The sequence below is a fragment of the Dasypus novemcinctus genome, chromosome 2, assembly GCF_030445035.2.
Source record: "Dasypus novemcinctus isolate mDasNov1 chromosome 2, mDasNov1.1.hap2, whole genome shotgun sequence".
Lineage (NCBI taxonomy): Eukaryota > Metazoa > Chordata > Mammalia > Cingulata > Dasypodidae > Dasypus > Dasypus novemcinctus.
Window position 1 is genome coordinate 56,463,296 of NC_080674.1, and position 26,846 is coordinate 56,490,141.

The 26,846-nt window shown below is 41.7% G+C and overlaps 1 protein-coding gene across 1 annotated transcript in view; it reads right to left on the minus strand.

The window, feature by feature from the left end:
• The window catches only part of ANKRD55 (ankyrin repeat domain 55), an 88,546-nt gene extending 66,252 nt beyond the window's left edge, over positions 1–22,294 (minus strand). Inside the window, exon 1 of the mRNA XM_023589024.2 lies at positions 22,204–22,294. Coding sequence (XP_023444792.1) covers positions 22,204–22,261 — 58 coding nt within the window. The 5' untranslated portion in view covers positions 22,262–22,294. The remainder of the gene's footprint in view (positions 1–22,203) is intronic.
• Positions 22,295–26,846: the final 4,552 nt, after the last annotated feature.

The window sequence follows — 26,846 nt, forward strand, 5'->3', positions numbered from 1 at the left end:
CACCGTGGGCCGTGCTGTACTACCACCCTACATAGGGAAGGAGCCTGCAGGGATTAGATGTCCTCTGAGATTTCATGACTCTCTCCAGGCATTCAGCCTGTTTGAAATCAGTGAGACCAGACAGAGAAGTACCATCCTCATCTTGTTCTGGGTTTCTCTTCATGGTCTGAAATATGTTACTTTTCCTTCAGTGAAGGAAAAGTTTCTCCACTTTGGAATGAGACATTGTGCTGGTTACTCTCTGCCCTCCAAATCTGCCCTTCTCACCCCCACTCTGTGTCCTGGGGGGCTGGCCCTTGTTGACTACATCACTCAGATTTTTTCGCTCACTGGCTTGCCAGTAGGAGGCCCTGGCAGATGATTGACAGGGAGAGGAAAGAAAGAGGGGGTATTTCTTCCTGCTCTTTCCCAGCACAGTGTCTCTAGCAATAGTTATCTCCCTCCTACCAGAACACTCCTTCTGCACAGAGCCAGCTCTCCCTGACTCCCTCTGGTACTACTTCCTCCAAGGGTAAGAAAAGCTTCCTACTGATGTTAGTCTCTGGTGCCTCAGCTTCCCTTATTTGTTCTTTTAACCCTGGCCTCATCTCTGTATGTCGTTCCTTCACAAAATCGCCTTCATTGGGAATACCTGGGGTATAATGCGATGGTGTTTCCAGAAGAAACAGAACTGTATGCAACCTCTTTGAATTCGGTAGCCACCTATATTACACCTCTGTGCATGACTGAAGTAATTAACGGTCCTGACAAAGGTGATATCAGAACTGCAGGTCTACGGAACCCCAGGGGAGCTCTGGAAGGGCTGGGAAGCAAGCTCTGCTCATGGAGAAACCCCCTGAAAGATACTGTGTCAACCCCAACTGCTCATACAATATCTCCCACACATCTTTTTCCTCCTAAACATAGCTGTTATTCAGGGGAAAAAAGATGTGTGCAAGAATTTTTAAAATTGTATTTTTATTGTAATGTGGCCAGACATCCTTTATAGTTCTAATAAATGTATAGTTGGCAGTGGTTCTAACCCTTTGATTTCTCTGTCCCAGTATTCCTGGGAAGCTAATGATTTCTAACCAGTTGACTTGACTCCAGAAGAGCTTGTTATTAAAAATGACTCCCTTATTATGACAAAAACTGTTTTGTAAAGTGCATAGTTGATCCCTCATTTATCCATAGTAGGTTTTTGTTTTGTTTTGTTTTGTTTTGGTGGTAGTGGTGGTGGTGGTGGGGCAGACTCACTTGTACATTTATCTGGGGGCTGAAGTGGAAGGTGATGGAGGTTAAAGGTCAAACATCCTCCAGTGGTAAGTTCAAGGAATCTGGAGCCAGACTTCTTAAATGCAAACCCTGGCTTGTACTTGCTGGCTGTACGAATTTGGACAAGTTACCCTCTCTGAGTCTCAATTTCCCTGTCTTTAAAATGGAGAGAGGCGGCAGACTTGGCCCAGTGGTTAGGGCATCCGTCTACCACATGGGAGGTCCACGGTTCAATCCCCGGGCCTCCTTGACCCGTGTGGAGCTGGCCATGTGCAGTGCTGATGCGTGCAAGGAGTGCTGTGCCACGGAGGAGTGTCCCCCGCGTAGGGGAGCCCCACGCGCAAGGAGTGCGCTCCGTAAGGAGAGCCACCCAGTGCGAAAGAAAGTGCAGCCTGCCCAGGAATGGCACCGCACACACGGAGAGCGGACACAACTAGATGACGCAACCAAAAGAAACACAGATTCCCGTGCCGCTGACAAAAGAAGACGCAGCAAATAGACAGAGAACAGATAACCGTGGTGGGGGGGAGAGGAGAGAGAAATAAATAAATAAATAAATAAATAAATAAAATGGAGAGAATGGTGATAACCTATATCATAAGGTTATTATGAGGATTAAATAAATTAATATTTAATCCTATGTTTGTTTAGAACAGGGTTTGACACAAAGTTAACTTTTGTGTACATTTTGCTACTTCTTTTCTTTTGCTTATGTAGAGAGCACTAGAAATCTGAGACTTGTTTACAGAGAGCAGAGAGAACAATGTCTCCCTCTGCTAAAGACTAGATAAAGAATCCATACACTGCATAGGGCATTTTCTCTCTACTAGAAACTTTCCTAGGTGGCTAGATATTTTATCAAGATGGTGCATGACATCTCTGGGCACAAGAAATAGGACCTGGATTGGAAGACAAAGATGGGCCTGGAATCTGGCTGCTATGACCACATCCAAAGGTGCAGTGATAGGACTGCCTGGGAAAGAAGACCTGAGTGGTGGATCGAGGCGTCCCATATTGATAACCTGTTCATCCCTGAGAGAATAAAATTTTGTAAAGCATGCCATGACACTGGCAGAGAACATACAGCTGAGAGGGTCAATGAACAGCTGACCTAATAGAATTAGGATCCCCAAAAGATATAGCCAGCAGGATTGAATTTAATAGCTATACCCATAGAGTAATGTATTTTTTTTCCATAAACCACCCAGTTAAACTAATGGAAGGGTAATTGCCATAATGTTTTTAGCTGCTCAGCAGCCCCTCATCCTGCTGGTTACCTTAACCTGGTTAGTTTCCAGGACCACTTCCTCTCCACTTTCAGTGGGATTGACTATATCCCTGGCTCATGCATGGAACATGCAACCTAGAACTAAACTGCTCAGCATTATCATTATGTTGCCCACAGAGACGGACTCAGGACACAGTCAGAGCCCTTAAAAGGCAGTGCTTCATTGACTGGGATTTCTGGGAGCAAGTGTAAGGGTAAATACAAGTTAGAAAAAGAAAAACAATTTCTCCTGGTACAAACAGAGAAGGAGTCACCCTGCCCCCTTCTTAGAACATTTTGTTTAGAAAACTTGCCAATTCTTTCTCTGCCCCTTTGAGTTGTCTGTCTTTTAAAAAGCTAATTAGGCCTCTGGCCAGATTTTGCAACCCAGGAGTGTTTTCCAAGGACCTGGGAGCCATCCTTTTGAAATGTAATCATCAAGGAAGATAGTGCCTCCATCTCCCAGTTTCTGTGGGAGGGTAGGAGGCTAACTTCAGCCAGTGCCTCGCTCCAGCTGCAAACCTATCTCTTGTCATAAATATGTGAGAAATGTATTTTTTTTTTTCTGGAAAACACAAGTGGCTGCCCAAATTGCCGGTTGAATTTAAGATTAACTATTTGTGATAAAAGGGTGCTGTGAGGCCCTTTTCCCCAAGGAGTAGCCATCCTTTCTCTTAAGACTTAAGAACATGTATGTAATAGGTTGTGTCTGCCTGGCTATATATATAAAAGGGTAAGTTTTCTTTCTGTCTTTGCAATATCTTTAGCAGATTGCCTGGGATGCACATTCTAGTTTAATGATTATTCAATAATAAAACTGTTTTCTTTCTCTTCTTTTGTGGGAAGTTTCTTTTGGTTGTCAGGAAATTTTGTTCTTATTTCTTCAGTATCAGATTCCCTCTTTGTTCCATGGGCTATGAACCTGGGAGCTCCTGGGGGACATCTTGTGAATGGAAAGTCTGTCTCAGAATAATGAGGACAATGCAAGGAGAAGAGCAGCTCTGGACCAAAGAAGGACAAATTGGGACCTGGTGACATCATTGAACTCCTGAATCAAGCTCTGACTTAAGCCAGCACCACTCTGGAACATAAGTGTGTGCCAAATTTCTTTTTTGCTTAAGTCAGTTTGCATAGATTTTTTTGTGTATTTTCACTGAAAGTCTAATTGATACAAGGTTTAAGCAGCAGCACATTAAGAAAGAACTTAAAGTTTTAGATTGGGTGGTTGACTCTATAGAAATGAACAGTGTGATAGTAAAGCTAGTAACTCTGTCTGCATTAGTAAGTATTCCAGAAAGCAGAATGGAGGCGACAGGGCTTTTCTATTCCCAACTGGTTGGTGCCATGTTGAGGTTTATGGTCCATGGATTACGTGTTGTCCTAAGAATATTCAGAGGAAAGTGACCAAAATGGGTACTGAAAGGACTTCATTCATGTTACACGAGAAACAGTTGAAGGAAATAGATATGTTTACTCTCAAGGTTATTCAATGGGGTCAGGACAGGAGTCTTCAGATATTCAGAGTTTTTCATGTGTAAAATTTTATGGATACCTTTTTCTGTGACACTGCAACAGTTACAAATACCAGTGTATGACTGTGACAGAGAGACAGGTATTTTAATTGTTAAAGCCTTGTTAAAAATGGTCTGGGTCACTTCAAGAGGTAGTGAGCTTCCTGCACTGAAGGTGACCAGTCTTGGTTAAATGACCACCAAGGAAGTGAGCTGCAGAAGGAATTCAGCCACCAGAGTAAAGCATAAGAAATCGGGCAAGGAAGGAATGTAATGCAGGACAGAATGTTCTACAGAGTTCCTTCTAGACCTGAGTTATAATTCTAAACCACAGAAAGATTAGGAAATAGGAAATGAAGGAGCTTTCCTAGAGGTTGTGTAGAAATAACCAATCTAAACTGTGGTCAATGCAAATAGGCTTAAACTTGGACATTGTACAAAGAATTTCTGTAGAAATGAGGAAGAATGATGTAGAAATATCTGGTGCAAAGAGAAGGATGCCTGACGGCCCTTATGGAATTGAAAAGAGGAGTAGGAATTTTTTTTTTCTACTGAGGTTCACAAACCCTCTTAAGTTATCCAAAAGAACTGCAAAACAACATATAAATTCTATCTTCCTTTTTTTTTTTAAGATTTATTTTATTTATTTCTTCCCCTTCTCCCCCCCACCCTGAGCCCCTTTGTCTGCTCTCTGTGTCCACTCGCTGTGTGTTCTTCTGTGTCCACTTGCACCCTCAGTGGCACCAGGAAACTGCATCTCTTTTTTGTTACGTCATCTTGCTGTGTCAGCTCTCCATGTGTGTGGTGCCATTACTGGGCTGGCTGTGCTTTTTTGTTTTCAGGTGGGGTGGCTCTCCTTGCAGGGCACACTCCTTGAACATGGGACACCCCACATGGGGGTGTGCGTGGCATGGCACTCCTTGTGCGCGGCAGCTCTGTGCGTGAGTCAGCTCACTGCACAGGTCAGAAGGCCCTCGGTATTGAACCCTGGACCCTCCCATATGGTAGACGATGCTCTTTCTATTGAACCATGTCTGCTTCCCCTACCTTCCTTTCTTCCTCTCTCCCTTTCCTTTCTCTGCCTCTCATCTCTCTATTTTCCATCCATCTTAGGAAAGGAGCATGTTTTGAATAGAACCAGGCAGAATGTCTCTTTGTCTCTAACTCTGTGAAAATTAATCAGGTAGACTTATGTATGAGTACATGGAGAGATATTTCAGAATGCACAAAGAGGAAGAGCAAACGAATGTAGAGAAAATGGAAAAGAGACAGAATGAAATGGGGAGGACAAGCATGTGAAGAAATATAGATTATATTTTATAAAAATTATGTATATAGTGTGTGGTATATAAAAGGTTGGAAGAACATACATCAAAAAGTCCATAGAGATAACCTCATGGATATTCTACAGAACTTTCTCTATTTTCCAAATACTCTAAATTGAATTTATGTTCTTTTATAGCCATTAAAACAAATGAAGTTTTTTTCCTTCTTAGATGGTGGGAGATGAGACTGGCTTACTAGCTTTATATTAATGCACTACTACCCAAAAAAATAGTCAGAAGCTGGTATGTCTAGAGCTGAGAAAACAAGTCCTTGATATTTCACAAAGTTCTGAAAAAGGAAAAAATAATGTTTTTTTTTTGCTAATTCAGACCTTTATAAATACCCTATTAATTTTAAAAAGGTGTACATTTTAAATTTTTTCTTAATTTTTACCTATAATTTGGAAGTATAAACATTCTTAGCATCATTTATTTCCCTCATTTTTCATGGTCAAAAACCCTAACTGGTTTCTGGATTCACCCAAAATTATTTTACCAATCCCAATGCCTAACTCTAATTGTGAGATCTCAGACATGTAATAGACTATTAAAAATATTTTGGGGACTTGGCCCAATGGATAGGGCATCCTTTGGGCCTACCACATGGGAGGTTCGTGGTTCAAACCCCAGGCCTCCTTGACCCGTGTGGAGCAGGCCCATGCGCAGTGCTGATGTGCAAGGAGTGCTGTGCCACGCAGGGGTGTCCCCCGCGTAGGGGAGCCCCACGCACAAGGAGTATGCCCTGTAAGGAGAGCCACCCAGCACGAAAGAAACTGCAGCCTGCCCAAGAATTGTGCTGCACACACGGATTTGTGTGCAAGATGACGCAACAAAAAGAAACAGATTCCTGGTTCTGCTGATAAGGATAGAAGTGGTCACAGAAGAGCACACAGCGAATGGATACAGAGAGCAGACAACTGGGGCGGGGGGCAAGGGGAGAGAAATAAACAAAAAATAAATAAATAAAAATCTTTAAAAAAATTTTTTTGGGGGAAGCGATCAAGGCTCCCCACATGGGAGATCCCGGGTGTAGTTCCCAGTGCCTCCTAAAGAAGACAAACAATGAGCAGACAATAAGCAGACAATGAGCAAAAACAAACAAGCAGAGCAGATGGGTGTGGCTCAAGCAGTTGGGTGCTTGCTTCCCACATGGGAGGTATTGGTACCTCCCAAAAGAAGAAAGAAACAGACAACAAGCAGAAAATGAGCAAAAATAACAATGAGCAAATAGACAAGGGAGTCATCTTGGGGAGGAGGGGGAACTAAAAACAGTTTTTTTCAGATTTTACATTAGAGGATCTTCCTCGTAGCTTCTCAGATTTTGTCACACATGTGGGCGCTGTTCAAGATTTTCACATAGCACCTCTGCCCTTAGGCTATTGTAGAGTTTCTTGGAAAAGCCTTGGTTACACCAGTTACTGGGCCCACTTGACTGAAATTATTCAAGGTCAGCTTGACACTTGTTCTATTTAAATGGTGATGCTTTTGTTGATGAGCCATGTTAGCACAAGGGCAGATTGGGTATTGCAGTTTCAAGAGTCTAGACCAGGGTGGTCTTGAGAAGCTTTCCTTGGTTCATTCTATTCTGAGGATCCTTGGGTGGCTGAACCCACCCTAGAGTCACCACTAAAGTCTGGATTCATTTTGGGCAACTATGGAGGACTCTGCAGATCTTTCTCAGATTATTCTCTGGAGTGGAATTGATTGCCTCTGAAGAACTGAAATAAATGTATTCATTCATCCATTTATTCAACATATACCATAGCTTAGTGAAATTGTGGGTACAAAGGTGGTAGAGTGTCTCTAAGAATGATATACTGTACTGAGAAGACAAATGTGTAATTTATTTTTTTTAAAGATTTATTTATTTCTCTCCCCTTTCCACCCCCACCCCAGTTGTCTGTTTTGTGTGTCTATTTGCTGTGTTGTTTTCTTTGTCCACTTCTGTTGTTGTCAGCGGCATGGGAATCTGTGTTTCTTTTTGTTGGGTCGTCTTGTTGTGTCAGCTCTCCACATGTGTGGCACCATTCCTGGGCAGGCTGCACTTTCTTTCGCGCTGGGCGGCTCTCCTTACGGGGCGCACTCCTCGCGCATGGGGATCCCCTACGCGGGCGACACCCCTACGTGGCACAGCACTCCTTGCGCGCATCTGCACCACGCATCAAATGTGTAATTTATGATGGAGCTATACCAGGGATGGCAGGACAGAGGAGAATTATTTAAATAAATAATTAGATTGGTGACTTCCTCCCACAGGATTAACCTGGATGCCTTAGGGTCAGTAAAGAAATTGCAATCTTGGGGCTGCCAGGAATAAGGTGGTGAGGCTCTTTCACCTTTAGGGACGGTGCCAGGCCTTCAGAGCACCCCCATGACTCCATGTAGAAACACTGCCACCCACTGGTGATGAAGAGTCTCTGTGAACCTTGGTCAGAAAGTCCCGAGCCAGGACGGTGTCTGTTCTGTTGCGTAGAATTTTTTTTTTTTAAGATTTATTTTTTATTTATTCCTCTCCCCTCTTCCCCTCCACCCCCCCGTTGTCTGCTCTCTGTGTCCATTCGCTGTGTGTTCTTCTGTGTCCGCTTGTATTCTTGTCAGTGGCACCTGCAATCTGTATCTCTTTTTGTTGCATCATCTTGCTGCGTCAGCTCTCTGTGTATGCAACGCTACTCCTGGGCAGGCTGTGCTTTGTTTTCCGGCCCTGGGCGGCTCTCCTTACAGGAGGCACTCCTTGCACATGGGGTTCCCTGACACCCCTGCGTGGCAGGGCACTTCTTGCACACATCAGCACTGCGCGTGGGCCAGCTCATCACATGGGTCAGGAGGCCCTGGGTTTGAACCTTGGACTTCCCATGTGGAAGACGGATGCCCTATCCGTGGGGCCAAATCCACTTCCCTGTACAGAATTAAGAGCCAGCCTGGAATATTCCGGCCATGCAGGGACAAGTTTAAGGTCATTGATATAGTTATACAGTTGGCTGACTTTGAAACCAAAATAGTATCATATATATCATATATATATAGACAATATAGAAAAGTGATGGGAGTGCAGTCTCTGGAACCCAACCTCCAGAGTCTGAATCTGGCACTGCTACTTCCTTGCTAGCTGTATAACTTTGGATGCTTAACTTCTCTCTGCCTGGTTCTTCATCTGTACAATAGGATAATACTAGTATTTACCTCGCTGGGCTGTTCTGAGGGCTAATGGGCTATGTGAAGTGTGTCAGTTGGTATTATCAGTATTACCTCTTTGCATAGATAGGCACCTCTGTCTTCTCTCTCCTTTCTTGGGGCCCTTTGCCATGCTCAGCCAGCTGTAGAGATTTTGTGAGCTGAAACAATTTGCTGCATCTCGTATTCTGTCCATTAGTCCCTCAGGGAGTATTGGCTGAGATTTTAAGAATGTTTTATAAAGTGCCAGTCATATGTGTGGAGGAGAAAGAGTTTCTACCATTTTAAAGAGAAAAATAGCTCCAAGCTTTCTGCATGTACCAGCTGAGAGAACAAACATTTGAAAGGAAACTTGGAAGAGCTACCTGACTTATTTAGTAGTACATGCCCAGGGACTGGAAGAGAAGGGATCTCATTCTGTGGGAGGAAGTCTTGCAACCATGTTTTCTTAAGGTAAATACCTAGCCACAACCACACCTTTCTTCACAGCCAGGTTTGTGATGCAAGGCATGTTGCATTTCTTTGAATCTCAGCGCCCATGTGTTCCTGGGTGTGTTTGCATCATCTCTGAAACCTTGTTGATGTCAGCTGAACTTTCAGGGAATGTGCTGGTTGTCTTGACTCTGTTTCTGCCCTTTTATTAATGATTCTTTCCCACTTTGGACAGGCTCTCTCCTATGTTTAAGTTTTCTTTAAAATTGAACTGACCACGTAACTGTCTGAGCATGCTTTCTGTCCATCGTCATGGATGGAGATTGCCTGGATGAATACCTGAAGATGTTTTTCCAGGCAATTGAAATGGAATAGCTTCTCATGGTGTTGAAATTGTTGCTGGTATTTTCTTGGTTTTGTTGTTTCTCTGGAAAAAAACCTAATTTGGTGAATAATCACCCTTCTTGTGACCTCACTAAGGTTTGTGTTCATTTTGGCAGCATGGCTTTGCCTTTATTAAAGAAAAAAATTCCAAATTTGACACAATGGAAGCTAGAATAGTGTTGGATATATTGTAGACACTTGATAAATATGTGTTTATTGATTTGAGCATATTCTTTTCCAATGGGAAATTAAAGAGTCATACATAAGAAATGAAGGTGCATTCTTCATAATCACTGGGAATAGAGTTAGGAAAAGTGATGGAAAGAAGAGTTTTCTGCCTGTTTAAACACTTTAGTAAGGCCTATTATGAGAATTTAAAGTAGGGTTGATATAGTGAACTCATCATGGATATAGTACAGCTGGTTTAGATTTTATCGCTAGTACTGTGCATGGGATTTTCTTTCTTTTTTTTTTTTAAGATTTATTTATTTATTTATTTCTCTCCCCCTGCCAGTTGTCTGCTTTCTGTGTCCATTTGCTGTGTGTTCTTCTGTGGCCGCTTCTATTCTTATCAGCGGCACCAGGAATCTGTGTTTCTTTTTGTTGTGTCATCTTGTTGTGTCAGCTTTCTGTTTGTGTGGTGCCATTCCTGGGCAGGCTGCACTTTCTTTCGCACTGGGCAGCTCTCCTTACGGGGTGCACTCCTTGTGCATGGGGCTCCCCTATGAATGGGATACTCCTGCGTGGCACGGCACTCCTTGCGCGCATCAGCACTGCGCGTGGGCCAGCTCCACTTGGGTCAAGGAGGTCCGAGGTTTGAAGCACGGACCCCCCATGTGCTAGGCGGACGCCCTATCCATTGGGCCAAGTCTGCTTCCCTGTGTGTGAGATTTTGTGAGATCTAACAAAGTAACAGCAGAAATTGATGGATGAGTACCTGAAAGTAATTTGTTTCTCTTCCTGTTGCTAGGATACAAAGGAAAGAACTGTACGTAAATTAGAAGGTAATGAGATGCAACCCTCTCTTGTTGCCAAATCCCACTTCTGGTGGTCAAGAACATCCTGTTGAAGCAATGAAGTAAGAAAACTGGTTTCGACTGGTTGGCCAGACAGAAGAAGCCCCTTGCTGTCCTCATTTCAACTTGCTTAATTAACATAGTAAATTTCCCACCCAGGGGTGGAGTTATCCACTCCTTTTTTGATTATGCAATATATGTACAAGCGTAATTTCCTGAACATACAAATCATACAATTAGATAACAAGCTATGTGTGTTCATCCATATGCATAAAAGCTAATGCATAGTCAAAGCAAATACTAAGTAGTAACTTAGATATTTAAGCAAGAGTAAAAACCACAGCACAAGGAGTCAAGTCTGAGTCACTTTGGACTGACCTTGGCTCCTTACCTCTGCTAATGTAATAAATACGAGTTTGCCTAATTCTCATGTTGAAGTTTCTTCATGCCATCTCTAGTTATCCATAAAGGCCCTGCCTTGAGGCCTAACAAAATGACTTTTCAGCACTAAAGGGAAGTTCAGTTAAATCTGAATGTCATAAAGAACTGTCTTTTTTGAACAATGGGCAAATCAATCAAGTTAGTGCCATGATCACTACTGGCATCAGGGGTCTATTTTATAAAATAAGTGGATAAGAGGATTGATTATTATCCGGTTCTTAACACTGGCTATATATACATACATTTTTTTAAAAGCTGGGAGCTTTTAAAAAAACTTATTTAATTGGTCTGTAATTTTATGCTATTTTATTTATAATTTTTTTGGATTATAAAAATTACAAAAGTACAGATAAGAAGAAGAAAAAACATACTCAAAGACAGTCATTGCTAACATTTTGGCATATTGTATATACTTGACTTTTGTGGCAGAATGAGTTTGCTTCCACCCCATTTCCTTTCCTGGAGCCTCCTTCCTTCTACCTCCCTGTGAAATGTAATGTGGGTGGGAAGAAAAGTGCTAGGAGACCAAACTTGGACCTTTGAATGATGTGGTTGTTTGGGGGGTGTACGGTCTTGGGGTTTCACTGCTGTGAGGTCCTCTGCTCTTTCCATCTTTAGAGTTGGAACTGTCTCCTCACCCAAGATGGACATGGCTGAAATGAGTGGAAACCCACCCAAAGACCAGGTAAAAGACAAGGCAGCTTCCAGAGAAGCAATCGAAGGTGCTAAGATGTCTAAACAGCTGCAAGTCAGGAGAGATAGAACAGGAGGGGGAAAGTTCTGGGAAGTGCTCCTGTCTGAGGTGGGCAGTGCCCTCAGGGACTAGTACAGTGGCCTTATGCCTGTTGCTAGAGTTTAGGGTCAGTGCTGGCTGTGGAGCAAGACAAGCTGACCAGGCTAGGGAGGCTAAGCCCAAATCTCCCACATCTTTCTATGGATTGGAATCTACTGATGGACCCGAAGAAGATGACTGAAATTCTCTGAGATCTTGCATAAGTTTAGTTAATAGTAAGGCTATTTTGTTGCTTCACTTATAAAGTTGACCCCCTCCAAACATATTCCTATTTTACAGTAAAGGAAGGATCAGGCACAAACTGATATTGAGAGCATGTAATGACCAGCTTGGCAGGGGCGCCCATCAGAATGGAAAGAGCTTTATATACACTAAAGACACAACTCTAACTGCTCCATCTGCCATATAGACTGTAGGTAGTTCTCCCTCTTTGATGTTTAAGATCTCAGTTTATTTTTGTTGGTATTTGAAAAATACATTCTCATAGTCAAAACCTTTAGATATCCCAATATTTGTTTTATTTCATCACTGTTATGATTAGAAAGGTCATTCCTGTGGAGTCTTGTCTTTATTTATTGACATTTAACGCTAATCTGGAGGTTTTAAACTTTATTTTTGAATATAGCAATTTATTTTTTTCCAAGTTGTCATTTATTGTCTAATTCTCCTTTTCTTTACTAATTAGTAATGGCAACCTTACCATAAATGAAATCATTATTAACACTACAGCCTGCCCATGGACCTGAGGCTCCAGGAGTGGGACCCTAGAGGATCCCCTCTGTATTCTCTCTGGAATGGTGTGCACATCCACCTGGGATCCAGCCAAAGTCCATCTCATTTATATTCCATGGAGTCTTGTGCTCAGTCCCCAGTTGCGGTTCTGAGTCTTTTTGTGTTTGTTGTGGAGCTGCAAATCCTAGAATTTTTTGTAGCACATTTGAAGGATTTAAGAGACTCAGAACAACTCTGAGGTTAAGTGAAAACTGCCACACCATCACTTCTTCAGCATAACATCTCACAAGTAGCTATAAAACACCCACTGATATTGCACCATTCTCTTCAGCACTTCATTTCCAAGTAACAGTCAGCACTTACGTAGTTCTTATTCTGTCCAGGCACTGTGCTGGACCCCTTTAAATATTGACTGTTTTAGTTTCCTGGCTGCTCAAACAAATACCTTATGATGGGTTGGCTTCATCAAAGGAAAATTATTGGCTCAGGACTTTGAGGTTAGGAGAAGGCCAAAACTGAGGTGTAGGCAGAGTGGTGCTTTCTCCCAGCAGACTGTGGTATTCTGGGGCTGGCCACTGGTGATCCTTGGTTCTTGGCTTTTCCATCACAAGGCAGTGAACAGGGCAGCGTCTTTTCCTTTCTCCTCCAGGTCCCACTGACTTCCAGTTTCTGGCTGTTCCCTGTGGCTTCTCTCCCTCCATGGCCAAATTCTTTTGCTTATAAGGACTTCAGCCATCTGGGATTAAGGCCCACTCTCTTTCAATTTGGGCACCTGAACTAAGAACATCTTCAAAGGTCCTATTTACAAATGGGTTCATACCCACAGGACCAGAGGTTAGGACCTTGTATTAATATTAGTCTGGGTTCTCTAGGGAAACAGAACTGATAGGAGATATTTGGAAGTAGTATGAGATTTTATAATATTTTCTCATGGGATGGTGGGTATGCATAAGTCCAACTTCCGTAAAGCAGGCTGCATTTGGCACCATCCATGCCTGACCCTTAGCAATCAGTCAGTAAATGACCTGGGGTGACTGGTTGCCCATGTATCCTTGGGTAAGTAATTTATAACAGTCACCAGCACTTTACTACCCAGTACCATTTATCCCTTCTGTGTTTCAGTTTTCATGTATAAAAAGTAAGGGGATGGATTATATGTTCAATTAGGTTCCTTCCGATTCTAAAAGAACTACTTTCTAAGGCAAAACACCTCCAGTATCCATCCTTAAATTGGTTTCTGCAGCGGCCACCTGAAACCAGGCACCTATATTCATTGGTCCATGCTGAGTCAGCTTAGTTGTGGCCAAAACTCTAGTACACCATTTCTTAATAAATTGTGTTCAAAAAGAATAAAAGCAAATACAAATTTAGATGAATTTCAGATGTCTGTCTCACGGTTCTTAAAATAAGATTTTTTAAACAGCTGTGTTCTGATTTACTGGTGTGGACTAAAGAGCAAAGAAATGATCTCAAGGCTAACATTGATGAAACCAGATTGAAGCATAGGAAGCCAAGTTTCAGAGAAAATAATTCTTTTGCCTTTTTATTCACTGCTGTTTAAGCGTGACCTTGTTTATAGGATCATAGCTTTCTGAATTATCCCTTGGAGAAATGTCAGCTTGTTGCTGAGCAGAACAAATGGATCAAGTAGGAAAATGATACAGAACCCACCTTCAAAATCTGTGATGGAAGCCAAGCGCTGACCTTGCAAATTCCCATTCCCATCACTTCACTTTCACAGGTCTCATCCAGTGTAATTCTACCCTTTTAGCCTCCTCCTCCTCCTGCTTCTTCTAGGAGGCTGGTGCCATTCTTTGCCCCAAAGGTAGCCTGCCATGGAGACTCGATCACCCCTACCCTGGCAGAGGCAGGCCATCACCCTGAGCTCCAGGTAAATGGCAGCCAGTCCAGCTAGCCACAGAGTGCCAAGGACTCTTGCCACCATCACCTTTCTTTTTCTTTTAGTGCTAGTGGTCAGGAAGGGGTTCATGGGGTTAGCTGCCAGAATCCAGAAACTATAACTAGATGATGACGGGAAGTGTGCTGAGGGCTTGGGAGATGGAAGCCTGAGGTCAAAGGGCAGCTTTGCCTATTGTCCTGTGTAGCCTTGGGCAAATCATGCAAGCTTGGATGGACTGAAAATGAAGCCTCCCTTATAGGCTGTGGTGAGGATTAAATAAGATGGTAGGACTAAAGAGTTTAGCACCTTGCCTGACACCCAGGAGCTACTTAGTAAGCGAGTTACTTTTTCTTCTTCTAATGATTGATATTGACACTGGTTAATATTCTTGGCCTGATATCCAGTTTCTCTTTGGAAGTTACTCCTCAACCCTAGCATGGAGGGTAAATTGCCGTGGATCTCTCCTGGGAGCTGAGAATCTGGAAACAGGCTGGGAATAAGAGACTCTCAAAGCACAATCCTTTGGTAATTAAGGGAATTCAGCACTTTTTATACTGTATTCACTTTTGTATTGTTTACATTGTTTGAAGAAGATGACATTACTTTTATAATTAGAAAAGCCAACTGACCAACCAGTGTTTTTTAAAAACGTTATTAGAACCTAATTGGTATCTAATAATGCTATAACTGTATCTCAAAAAATTATCATTAAAAAGGATTTCAGCAATGCTGTGATAACTCAAGAAGGACAGAATATTACCTATGTGTCAATTTGGCGGGGAGTGCATAATCTACATTGAATCACAAGGAAACATCAGACAAACTCAAAGTGAAGAACCTATCATTTAAATAAAAGATCATAATCTTCAAAATTGTCAATGGAAATAAAACTTAAAGAAAATCTGAAATGTTCTATACTAAAGGAGACTAAAGCGACCTGACCACTACCTTCAATTCTTAGTACTAGAGTGGAAAATGGTATAAAAAGTATTATTGGGTTAAATGACAAAATTGGAATACAGACAGTAGATTAGATAAAAATGAATAGACATATGCATGTATAGCATACAAATGAGGTAAAATATTGACATTAGGTGAATCTGGGTAAAGGGTATATTAGTGTTCTTTATACTATTCTTATGACCTGTCTGTAAGTTTGAAATTATTTTTCAAACGAAGAAGTAAAATGATCATGGCACTATTAAGTATTATGGTGTATAATTTTAAAGTTCTGAAGGCACATTTAGAAATTGAAATATATCTTGTGTAGGTTGGAACATCCTCCCTTCACTTCCTCCCCCTGGCATTTTCTAGGTTTTTAAAGTGAAAACAAAGGGTCTTTATTAAGCACTTAATATCAGGGTAAAACAACCAGGATTTTAAGAGACAAATCAGAGAATCTGAGATATAGTCCATTCATGATATAAGCGAATTCTCAGAATCAGCAAACACTTTACAGTGAATGACTGACGGGCTTTCTGGGAGATAAAAATGTTTTAAACATATGATTCCCTATTGGTTGTGTTTTTTTCCTGCAAGGTGGTTGTTAGCCATATCCTATCCCTGACACCAACTGTGGATTTCAACACATCCAAACTCTCACCTTGCTCCATATTCAGGGATGGGTGAGATGTTTGTTTCACAATGTCTTGGTAATTAAAATAGCTAAAAGCATCGTGGTTTTCCTTTTAGGCTCCATTCAAATATCACTGCATCAAAATGGTTTCCTCATGGTGAAAATCCATGAGTGCAGTTACCCAACACATGTTCTTAGTAATTGTCCAGGAAATGTTGCTGAATGAATGAATAAAGATGATGGGAAACTTTTGGACAAGTGGCTGAGTTGTGGGTCTCTGCATGAGAAATGACCCAGGAGATCTGATTGACCAGGTGGGTCTTCTTTCCATCCTGGATTCCACTGCAAGGATTCTCCCTCTTGGAATGTGTACTCAGGCAAGAGGCCAGCCTTCCCCAGGATAAGAGGGCTGTCCTTTAGTGAGAAGACCATCACTCACGGTTTCACAGCTCTCTAAGGCGGTGAATGGTAAATGTTTGTCTAAGATCAGTCAGCGGCTTCCCTCAGGAGAGGGAAGGAAGGACGGGGTAGGGGGTGGGGGGCAGATATTCAGATTATGGGGGGCAGAGACTGGCAGAGGTGGTGATAGATGAGAGCCACAGCAGAGACTCTGGAAGTGACTGATATGCTTCACCGTTCACAGAAGCTGGTTGTCAGGAGGGCGTTTACTGTATGCCACAAAAGAGGCAGCACTGAGAAGCAGGCAGAAAGAGTGAGGGAGGCTTCCAACAAATGTGTCTATGTGGCTTGATCTGAAGTGGGCAAGAACTTTGGAAAAAGAATTCTTCTCCATCTCTCTTTTCTCCCCCCACTCTACTTTCTTGATCAAGAGAGGGACAGGACCTGAGCATTTTCCCAGAAGTAATGGATAATCTGCTTCTAAACTTGTAGTTTAGTCACTTGCCAGCTAGTCTTCCTTTATCTGGACCATGAATCTGAAAATCAATCTCCGAATTCTCCTCAGTGTCCTAGGTTCCATTCCTGGTGCCCACTCAAGGTCTGTGAGCCTAAAATCATCCTCTTTCTTTCATGTCTTATTTGCCTACTTTTCTGTGCTGTTTTCCCAAACCCCTTTCGAAATTTGCTTATCCTTCCTTTAGAGGCATCTGGCCCGATTTTCAACTTCTGCTTTTTCAGCAAAGTGCATATCTTTGTACTCAATTTTTTTTTTTTTTAGCCTTCCCATTTTGGATAAAAAGTTGGAATTTAAAGCCAGCACATCTGTGAGTGGGAGCTTTAAAAATCCACAATATAGGATAACAGACTGTGAAAATAATGTTCCATTAATTTTATTTTTTGGTTGATACTTTATTTCTTTATTAAACTTTATAGGCAACCAAGGAAGAGACATACTGTAGTAGAAAGAACATGGACCTTGAAATCAAACAGGCCAGTCTCTGCCCCCCGTAATCTGAATATCTGCCCCCCACCCCCTACCCCGTCCTTCCTTCCCTCTCCTGAGGGAAGCCGCTGACTGATCTTAGACAAACATTTACCATTCACCGCCTTAGAGAGCTGTGAAACCGTGAGTGATGGTCTTCTCACTAAAGCTGAATCCCAGCTTTGCCATTTTGCCTTCTGGTAACCTTGGGTAAGTCCCAACCTTTTTGAATTTCCTCATCAGTAAGGCCTGGGTAGTAATACTGGAGGTGATGTGAGGATTCAATGAGCTAGTTCACATATTGTCCTTAGCACAGAGCCTGGCTCTACTAAGTGCTCAGTAAGCACGAGTGTGTATCAGTAAGTACTCTATTAAGATGCCTGCACGGTGTGCACCAAATGGATGCCATTTCCACTCCACCTTCCAAATGCCATATTTCCTCTTAGCCGACTTGTTTTTACAAAAAAAAAACAAGTCATGAGGTTGCCCGCTTTCTGAGAAAGGATGTAAGATTCAACCATAGTGGGTTGAATGGTGGCCCCAAAGATGTGTCCACATTCTAATCCCTGGAACCTGCGAAGGTGGCCTTATATGGCAAAAGAATAAATATTACTTACATGTCAAAGATGTGATTAAGGATCGTGGGAGGAGGGACTTATCCTGGACTACCTGGGTGGGCCCAAAAGGCACATGTACCTCTATGAGAAAGCCAGAGGGAGTTTTGAGACAGACACATGGCAGAGAGACACACACAGAGGAGGAGGCCGTGTGAAGACAGAGCCAGACATCCCTATCGGCTGGCAGGTGGAGGACACGAGGGGGCTCCCCTAGCGCCTCCAGAGGGAACCTGATTTTGGACTTCGGAGTTTCAGAACTGCGAGAGAATAAATGTCTGTTGTTTTAAGCCCCTTAGTGTGTGGTAATTTTTTATGGCAGCCCTAGGAAAAGAATACACTGTACTAATCGGGGCTGGAAAACTGGGCCCTCCTCTAGTTCTGAGAGAAACAACTTGGGCGGTTGCCCACAATCCACACAGGAGCCGGCACACACACTGCTCAGCCTCGTCACAGCATTTCCTGTCAGAACTGTGGAGGGGCTGAGTCCTCCTCTTAGCAGCAAGAGGGGTGGGCAAGGCCCTGGGGACCACCCTTCTCTGCACCATTCCTCCCCGAGGCCTGGGATTCCTTCAGGTGCTGTAAAGCTTTTCTTCCCACAATTAGGGACAAAGCTTAAAAGACAAATATCTTCAGTTATGTAATACGTAATTCCTTCAGTAGGACTCGCTGTGTTCTGTAGTAAATGATTGTACTACACATCCTTTCCTACAAAGTGGGTCTTGAGAGGGAGGACAGCCAGGAGGAGCACCTGGGGCCAGGAGAGGTGCTGCTATGGTGAAAACCAAAAAGCACTTACAGAGGGTGGTGAGTTCCGAAGACCCAGGCTTCCTCTCTCACAACTTTACAAAGTAAGCCAGTCAGATTACCTGACCTTTAAGCCTCCCTGTAACCCTGTGATGGGAGTCAAGGGAGATCAATCAGCTTGTTCAAGATCATGCACCCAGGATGAGGCTGAGATGAATCTTGAACAAAGGTTTTCCTGTCACCAAGCCCCTGGTACAGAAATGTCTTGTTACACTTAGCCCACAGGAAATATAGAAAAATGTAGTTGGAGGGATTCAGGCTTACCAAATCTACCTCATTTGAGCCCCAAAGGTCGTCAGGCATCATGTTTTCCCAAGTCCACAATGAAAAGCACTCTCTGGGACCACCATTGGCCAGAGCTGACCAAACGCCAGCTCGCTCCCACCATCAGAGGAGTTGTCATGGCCACTGACTGCTGAGGAAAAGGAAGCTTCCTCTTGCTCTGCTCCCTGGATGGAGAATGCCTGGGTCTCCATTACTAAGTAGCTGCATGTTGTATTAATAAAAAGGGTCCATTTTTTACCTTTCTAGCCGTCAGTATTCCCATCTGGATTAGATGGGTGTTTCTCAATGTTTGCTGCACATTAGAACTTTCCAGGAAGTATTTGCACAGGTCCCACCTCACACCAATTAAATTGGAATCTCCAGGTGGAACCCAGGTGCCAGCATTTTAAGAAATTCCTCAGATGATTCTTATGGGCTGCCAGGTTCAAGAACCAGTCGCATACATGACTTCTAAGGTTCTTCCAGATGTAATATCTTTTGTCAACCTCTGCAAATGAAGCACAGGGCCACGAGAGTTTCCATTCTCCCAACTTTCAGAATTCATGGGAACCTGGGATAGCTGAGTGCAGCCTGCCACCTTTCCCTGGGACCCATAAACCAATTCTGTGCTCAGGACCAGATATGTCAGCCTGGCTCCTAGGGTGGATTGGTAAGTGCGGGCTGACTCCCATAATGGTGTATCTCTGATAGTGGCTGCCCATGCATTCTTGCCCCTTTTACCCTGAGCATGTATAAACATTCCCAGACTGAGTATGGAATTTGTAATGCACCTGGCCCCTATCCGCTGATACATCTCTTCCTGGAGGGGAGGGAGTGGCATCCTCCCACTGTGGCACACCAAGGAAGTGTGTAGATCAGATCATCTCTTTGCCTTGGCTGACCATGGGGTACTGGTGCCCACTAGTGAAGCTGGCTTTGCTGTCATTATGAGTAAACATTATTCCATCCAGTGCCTTTGTGACCCAGACACCTGCAAACTGTGCAGGAGACTGGGACTCTAGGGCTGTAACTCTTGTGGTGGCAGGCATTGTTATGCTCTTGCTACCTTCTTTGCCAGGTGATCCCACTCCTGGAGCAGTCGTTGGTGTTTCTCTTTCTGACCCTCTACAAAAGCCCCATACTCGATCTTTCTTGAGAAAGTAACTTCACTGTGGTTTGCCCAACAATATAATACTTAAAATCTAGGTAATGGCCTTAAACTTATTATGGTTTTATGCTTTTAAGAAGATTCAGGAGTTAATGAGATAATAGAACTATTCAGGTATCATTTGATTATCTATTATTCTAGGCTCGCTCTAGATGGTGCCCTGGAGCTCTGAAAAAATAATGTAACCTATTCAACCAGCATTAACTAAGCCTTCATTTGATCTCAGGACTAAATTCAAGGTGGAGATAGAGAGGTGAACAGTCTTTTGCACTTAGGGAGCCCAGAGTCCAGCGTGGTAATAACAAAAACAATAATAACAACAACAATGGCAGCCTATTTACAAGTACCTTTTGCCCATCAGATATGTGACAGGTACTTTTCAATGCATTATTTTACATCCTCACAGCAACCCTGCTAGGTAAACATCATTTTCTTCATTTTATTGCCAAGGAAACTAAAGGCCTAGAAAGTTAGGTAACACGCCAAGATCACACAGCCAGGAAGTAGCTGATCTGCCATTTTCATCTATGCCTGTAAGATTCTGAATCCCATGCTGTTTCCACTATACCACAGAGCCTCTAGAATGAAAGTGTTGAGAAAGACTGATGTCAGGGAGAGGGTTAAATTACACGGGATGAGGGATTGGGCTTAGAGTGGAGGAAATGTTATGAATTGTGCAAGTGGAAGGTACTATAAGAAAATAAATGTAAGAAATAAATATTATAGCTAGGTTTGGGGCCAGATACTGTTAGAAGGTACAAACCTGGAATAGATGAATTCATTACAAAGCTCCAGCTCCCTCAAATCTACCTTAAAAAAAATAAACCCATTGTTTTCCTCTTTGACTCAACAATTTCATTTTTTTCCCAATCAGTATGAATTCTTTGGTTCTAAGCAGATTTCCATTTTTAATGATTGCTATCAGTGATGAGACAAAATTTACAAAAACAAAAGGATGGTGGTGGGCACAACTGTAACAATCATCTTCTCTGCCTTCTTCCTATCCACATTTGAGGGTACAAACACACATTACATACTTACACACACTACTCAAGATGACTTAAGACCTGAAGATCAATGTATATATATATATTTATACATAAACTATATCATATATAGTCACTCAGAAATCTAAATGTAAATCTAGTATGTGAAAAACCCACTGAGCTAAAACAATTCACCCTTGAAACCAGCTGTAGCTTGAGGGCTAGTAAACATACTGCGTACTAGAAGAGGAAAAGGGAGAAAGAAAGAAGCAAGGAATTTTCTTAATAAAGCTTTCACAAACCACTGTTTTCAGGTGGTAGCAAAAACAAGGACCTCAGGATCTCAAGTAATATTCAGAGACTATTGAAAGTTGTTTGGATATCACATATTTTTTAAAAGATTCTAAAAAATTATTTATTACATTTATAGAATGGAAATTTCCTGCACCTACATAGAAAAGATGCATGGTTACAAATAGGTATTACATATACATGTGTATATATTTGTGTATATATGCAAACTGTACATACAAAGGCAATATAGCTAAATACATGCTTATTATAAGGATGGATCTATTTCCTAGCAACCTCTTTGTGTGGAAAATTACCTCCATCCTGGAAATTATGAAGATAAACCTTGTCATTGCAAATAAAAATAACACACTGATAAGTCATTATACAACTTTGGACAAGACAATATATCAACCATAGTGTATATATGGGCAACATCTATTCGTGATGGAAATTGAGAGATATTTATGAAGGTAAAATAATGAGATCTTGGGTTAAGAGACTGCAAAGGGACTAATAATGTACTCTGCTTACATTCTTCTTTTTTTTTTTTTAAAGATTTGGAAAAACCTAATTAGAATGAAGATGATACTATTTGAAACAGCTGGTATGCTTGAAGCCCAATTTTCAAAATTTGTGGTGGGAGCAATTCAACAAGACAGACAGGCCATAAGCTTATTTTCCCCTTCCAAATGCTTGTGAAATTAGAAATAAGCATTTAGAACAGGTTTGTTTTCTATGTGAAATCCTCCTTCCACATCCTACATCTCACATAGCACACACACACATGCACACACACACACTATTCTCTCCTTACAACTGCAAATCCATACGGCTGGACTAAAGATGCTAACAACCAGAAGACGTGTCAAAGCAGCTGAAAAACCTACCTTTTTGCTGATCAAACACAGATGGGGTGCTGAAATCCATGGTTGCTTGTCTCATCATTTACCATCAGAATGGCAAAAAGCATCCCAGTCTCTAGAGAAGAGAAAACATACCATCTCACACATTACAGTCAACAACAATCAGATACAGCAGTGCTTGGCAAGACCTCTATTTGAGAATTAAATGGGCATTTAATTCTCTGCAGGTTGTTGTCAAGGTAAATGATGGAAATAGGTATATAGTATTCTTCTTACACCTGCCAGGAAAAGAGTTACATCTACTGACCTCATTCAGCAACTATACTTTTGTGTATCACACATCCTCTATTTCCAAATAAATAAAGAAGCCGAAACCCTAAGAACAATATTTGTAGGGGACCACCTGCCTTGGATCTGGATCGGGAAAATATTGTAGGTCACGAGCTTCAGCAGCTGGAATGTTGCTTTAAACCAAAAGAAAAATCAATGGGTGAGTGAGGATTCAGAGGGCCAGACGGAGCATGTGCGAAGCTGCCAATGCAGCTTGGCTTCGGCTGTGCTCGTGCTAGAGTGAGAACTGCATTTGGGTCATGTGAGCAGAGAGTGCCGTCTCAGTGGAAAAGGACGTAAATATTGTAGCAGGAGGCTGCTGGCCATGTGCTGGAAGGAGTAATTCTTGACTTTCAAAGCTCACCTGCAGACTCCCATCCCTCCACGACCTTATCTGGATGACAGGGAGGATGGGGGGAAGGAAGTGACAATTGAAAGGTTATATTTCAAAGACTTAAATGTCTGTGAAAATAAAATTAAGACAGTCTACAGTCACAAGGATGTTTACTGCAGCATTATATGTGGTGGCAGAAACCTGATAATCAGCCTAACATACATCATTTGAGGAGCAGTTGAATAAATTGTAGTAAGTTCATACTCTAGAGCAGGGGTTCTTAACCTTTTCTGTTCCAAGAACCTCTTTGCCAGTCAGATGAACATCACAGACCCCTTACTAAGTCCACACTATACTGTGTGTTATTTGTTAATATGTCACACCAGCACCAACACGTCCCCACAAGAATAATATTTCTGTGAATTTCAATTCAAGCTCACAGACTCCTGGCTAAGAACCCCTCTAGATTGTGCTAAAACGGAGGTAAATCTATATGTATTTATCTGGTGGGTGTCATTAACATATTGCTAAATGAATAGAACAAGTTATACTGTTCATTTGTTCACATTTTTATAACAGAAGAACCAACTATTGTATATGTAAATATGTTTATATATACTTATAGGAACATGGAGAAAGATGTAGAAAGATACACATTAAATTATTTTCTCTTGGTTACCTCAGGAGATTGCTATTAAGGTAGGAGATTCCTAACTTATTCTCTCTTTTTTTTAAACTGGAAGCATTTTGTTTATTTATTTATCTATTTATTTAGGAGGTACCAGGGATGGAACCCAGGACCTTGTACATGCAAAGCAGGTGCTCAACCACTAAGCTACACCTGCTTGCTTCTAACTTATTCTTTGTCTACCTCTGTATTTTATGTTTGTCGTATTATAATAATGTCTGTTATTTTATATTGGTAATAAAAAGTCAATGTAATAAACTCAAATCAAGCAAATGAAACTCTGAATTGAAGATACAATCAGATTTTTGGACAAGTAACAGCACCTACCATATAATAGATGCACCCACACATGCTGTTTTACATGTTGATAATGGTAATAACTGTTTTTTTAAAAATTAATTAGTGTCTGAATGTGGAAATAAAAGCAGAGAACCATTTTCTCCACATACGGTTACATTTGTTTTGATGTGGACTGGTATAATTTGTAATTTGTGTTATTCCTAAACTGACTCCTTTCTTATCTCTTGCCTTTCATATTTTCCCAGTGCCCCAGCTTTTATTTTCCATCAATGAACTGATTGGACTCAGTACCTTATGATATTACATTTCTACTCATTTACATTTCTCAAAACAGCACCTCTCCAAATCTGCCCCGTGTTTCTTTTTATTTAAAATGCTAGCAGAGCATACTCCTTATAAATCATTACCCAAGATGTGCTCTGTAAGTAAATCTCTCCAATTTCCCAACACCAGCTTCTTATATTAACTGTAAAGCCACATTTGAGGGGCTGAAAGTGAGTTGGAGTAGAAACTTGGAATTACACTAGCAGATATTCAGCTAAGGAGAGATGGCTCAAGCTTATCTCACTGCCTAAGGTAAGAGTGGTTTGTGCCACTCTGTCCCAAACCAGAGAAAAAATGGGCGTAAGGAAAAACGGAAAAGATTTAGACTCACTTCCCTCTCCTTCACTGAGTCATTAATTGATCAAGTAAAGGATTCTTGTACTTCAATCATTTTTATAAGTACATGCACTGTAGCAATGAGCAAGATAAGAAAGGACTACACCCTCAATGGACTTATATTCTTGGGTGTAGCTTCTGCTGCTGGCCATGATGGAATAACAGGGACTGGTTTTACCCTCCTGCCTTAAACTTAGCTAGAAAACTGGGTAAAATACCTGAAACAATGGTTTTCAGACAGCAGGAAGCACAGGACAGGAATACCCGAGAGAAGGAAAACAAATGAGGTGATTCTGACGGGTCCCCCCTCACTGCCTGGGGAATGTCCAGGCCTTAGCCCAGGAAGGGAAACTCTCAAAATAAAGGCAAAATCTCCAAAATCAAATTAAAATAGACATTTTCAATTTTGTAAAAGAGCTACTTTGGGCAGTGAAATTGAGTTGGAAGGACATATACTGGAGCTCGTTTCCTGTTAGCTGTGCAACTTGGACACTTAATGTAACTTCTTGAGCCCCATATCTTCATCTGTGGTATGAGAATAAGTCCTCCTAACTTCTTGTGGGAATTGACTGTGAGGGACTGAGATATCCAACCAACTGTAAGTGAGCCAAATAGGCCTGCCAGTACTCATGAGTGACCTTAGACCCGGGTCCTCCACCTCAGAAGACAGCAACCTTGACCGACAGCTTGACTGCAACCTCATAGGAAACTCTGAGCCTGAAGCACCCAGCTATGATACTCCAAGATTCATACTCATAGAAATTGTGAGAGAATAAATGTTTGTTGCTCTAAGCAATTTGTTGTGGGGCAATTTGTTATGCAGCACTAGATAACTAATGTACTACTCCAGAATGTTTTCCTGTGATCGTACCTGCACCATTAATACATACTGCCACACACAAGTTAAACTTCAAATCACATTTTTTGACATTGTATTCCTTCATCGTTTCATATAGTTTAGAACTAATTTTGCTTGTCTTCAATGAAGATGAAAAAAATACCCCTCTTCCTCTGTATGACCGTTATGTTTAAATCTCAGTATAATAAAAATCACATTTCAATAGAGGTATATTTTTTCAAGTTGCAATGAATAATATTTTGCTAAATTTGGTTTTCCATATCATTACCCATTTCCTGAATATGTCTAGCCATCATGCATTGGAAAGTGGGACTTGAATGACTTTCTTTGCTGTAGAATCACCCAACATTTCCAAACATTTTTGATGCAGCATTTTATTAATATCTTGGAAATTACATAAGTTTTTTTAATAGTAGCAACTCAAAATGCTACTTTACGTAAGCTTAAGAACATTCATGTTTATATTTGAAATAATGTACTTTTGCTTCAGTCACCTTTATAGTTCAATACTTGTTTGTTTTTTTCCCCAAAATATTCTTTGGTTTTGGGTTTATTTCCTTATGCTTTATATGTAAATGCCTCTTAGTTGTTCTAATTTCATTGATGTATTAGTCTCCAGAACAACTCAGTGTGTTTTTATCATGCCACCATCAGTTATGGTTACAAAACTATTTGAGTAATGTACTTGTGAGTAAAACAAATGTGGTTTATTACTACTGACATATTCAGAAAAGCTTTGTCTTTTCTTTTTTTTAAGATTTATTTATTTATTTTCCACCACCCCATTGTCTGCTTTCTGTGTCCATTTGCTGTGCATTCTCCTGTGTCTGCTTGTATTCTCATTAGGCAGCTCCAGGAGCCGATCCTGGGACCTTGTGGAGTGGGAGAGAGGCACTCATTCTCTGGTGCCACCTCAGCTCCCTGGTCTGCTACATCTTTTATTGTCTCTCCTCTGTGTCTCTTTTTGTTGTGTCATGTTGCTGTGCCAGCTCTCCACTCGGGCCAGCTCTCTGCTTGCACCAGTTTTGCCTTCACCAGGAGGTCCCAGGTATCAAACCCTGGACCTCCCATATGGTAGACAGGAGCACAGTCACTTGAGCCACTTCTGCTTCCCAACTTTTCCTTTTCTTGAGAGGAAAGTCCAGTGAAACTTGTTTCACCCTCTATAAATTAGGGGTTAGCTACTGTTGTCATTATAACTGGAAGAACCAAGACTCCTCTTCCAGTCAAGGAAGAGCACAAACCTTGCCTGAGACTTTAATTAGTTCCTTTTAAGTGGTAACTTCCAAACTTCTATAGCTTCACTGTCCAATATGATAGCCATCAGTCACATGTGACTACTGAACACTTAAAATATGGCTAGTTCAGAATCATGCAGTGAACCAAGGAGGGGATGAGAATTGTGGTTGATGGTACAGTGCAAGAGTATCCTGTGAGCTAAGCAAGTGTACATCTCTATTGCATGGTGGTGGGAATGTGGAGAAACATGGGAAAAA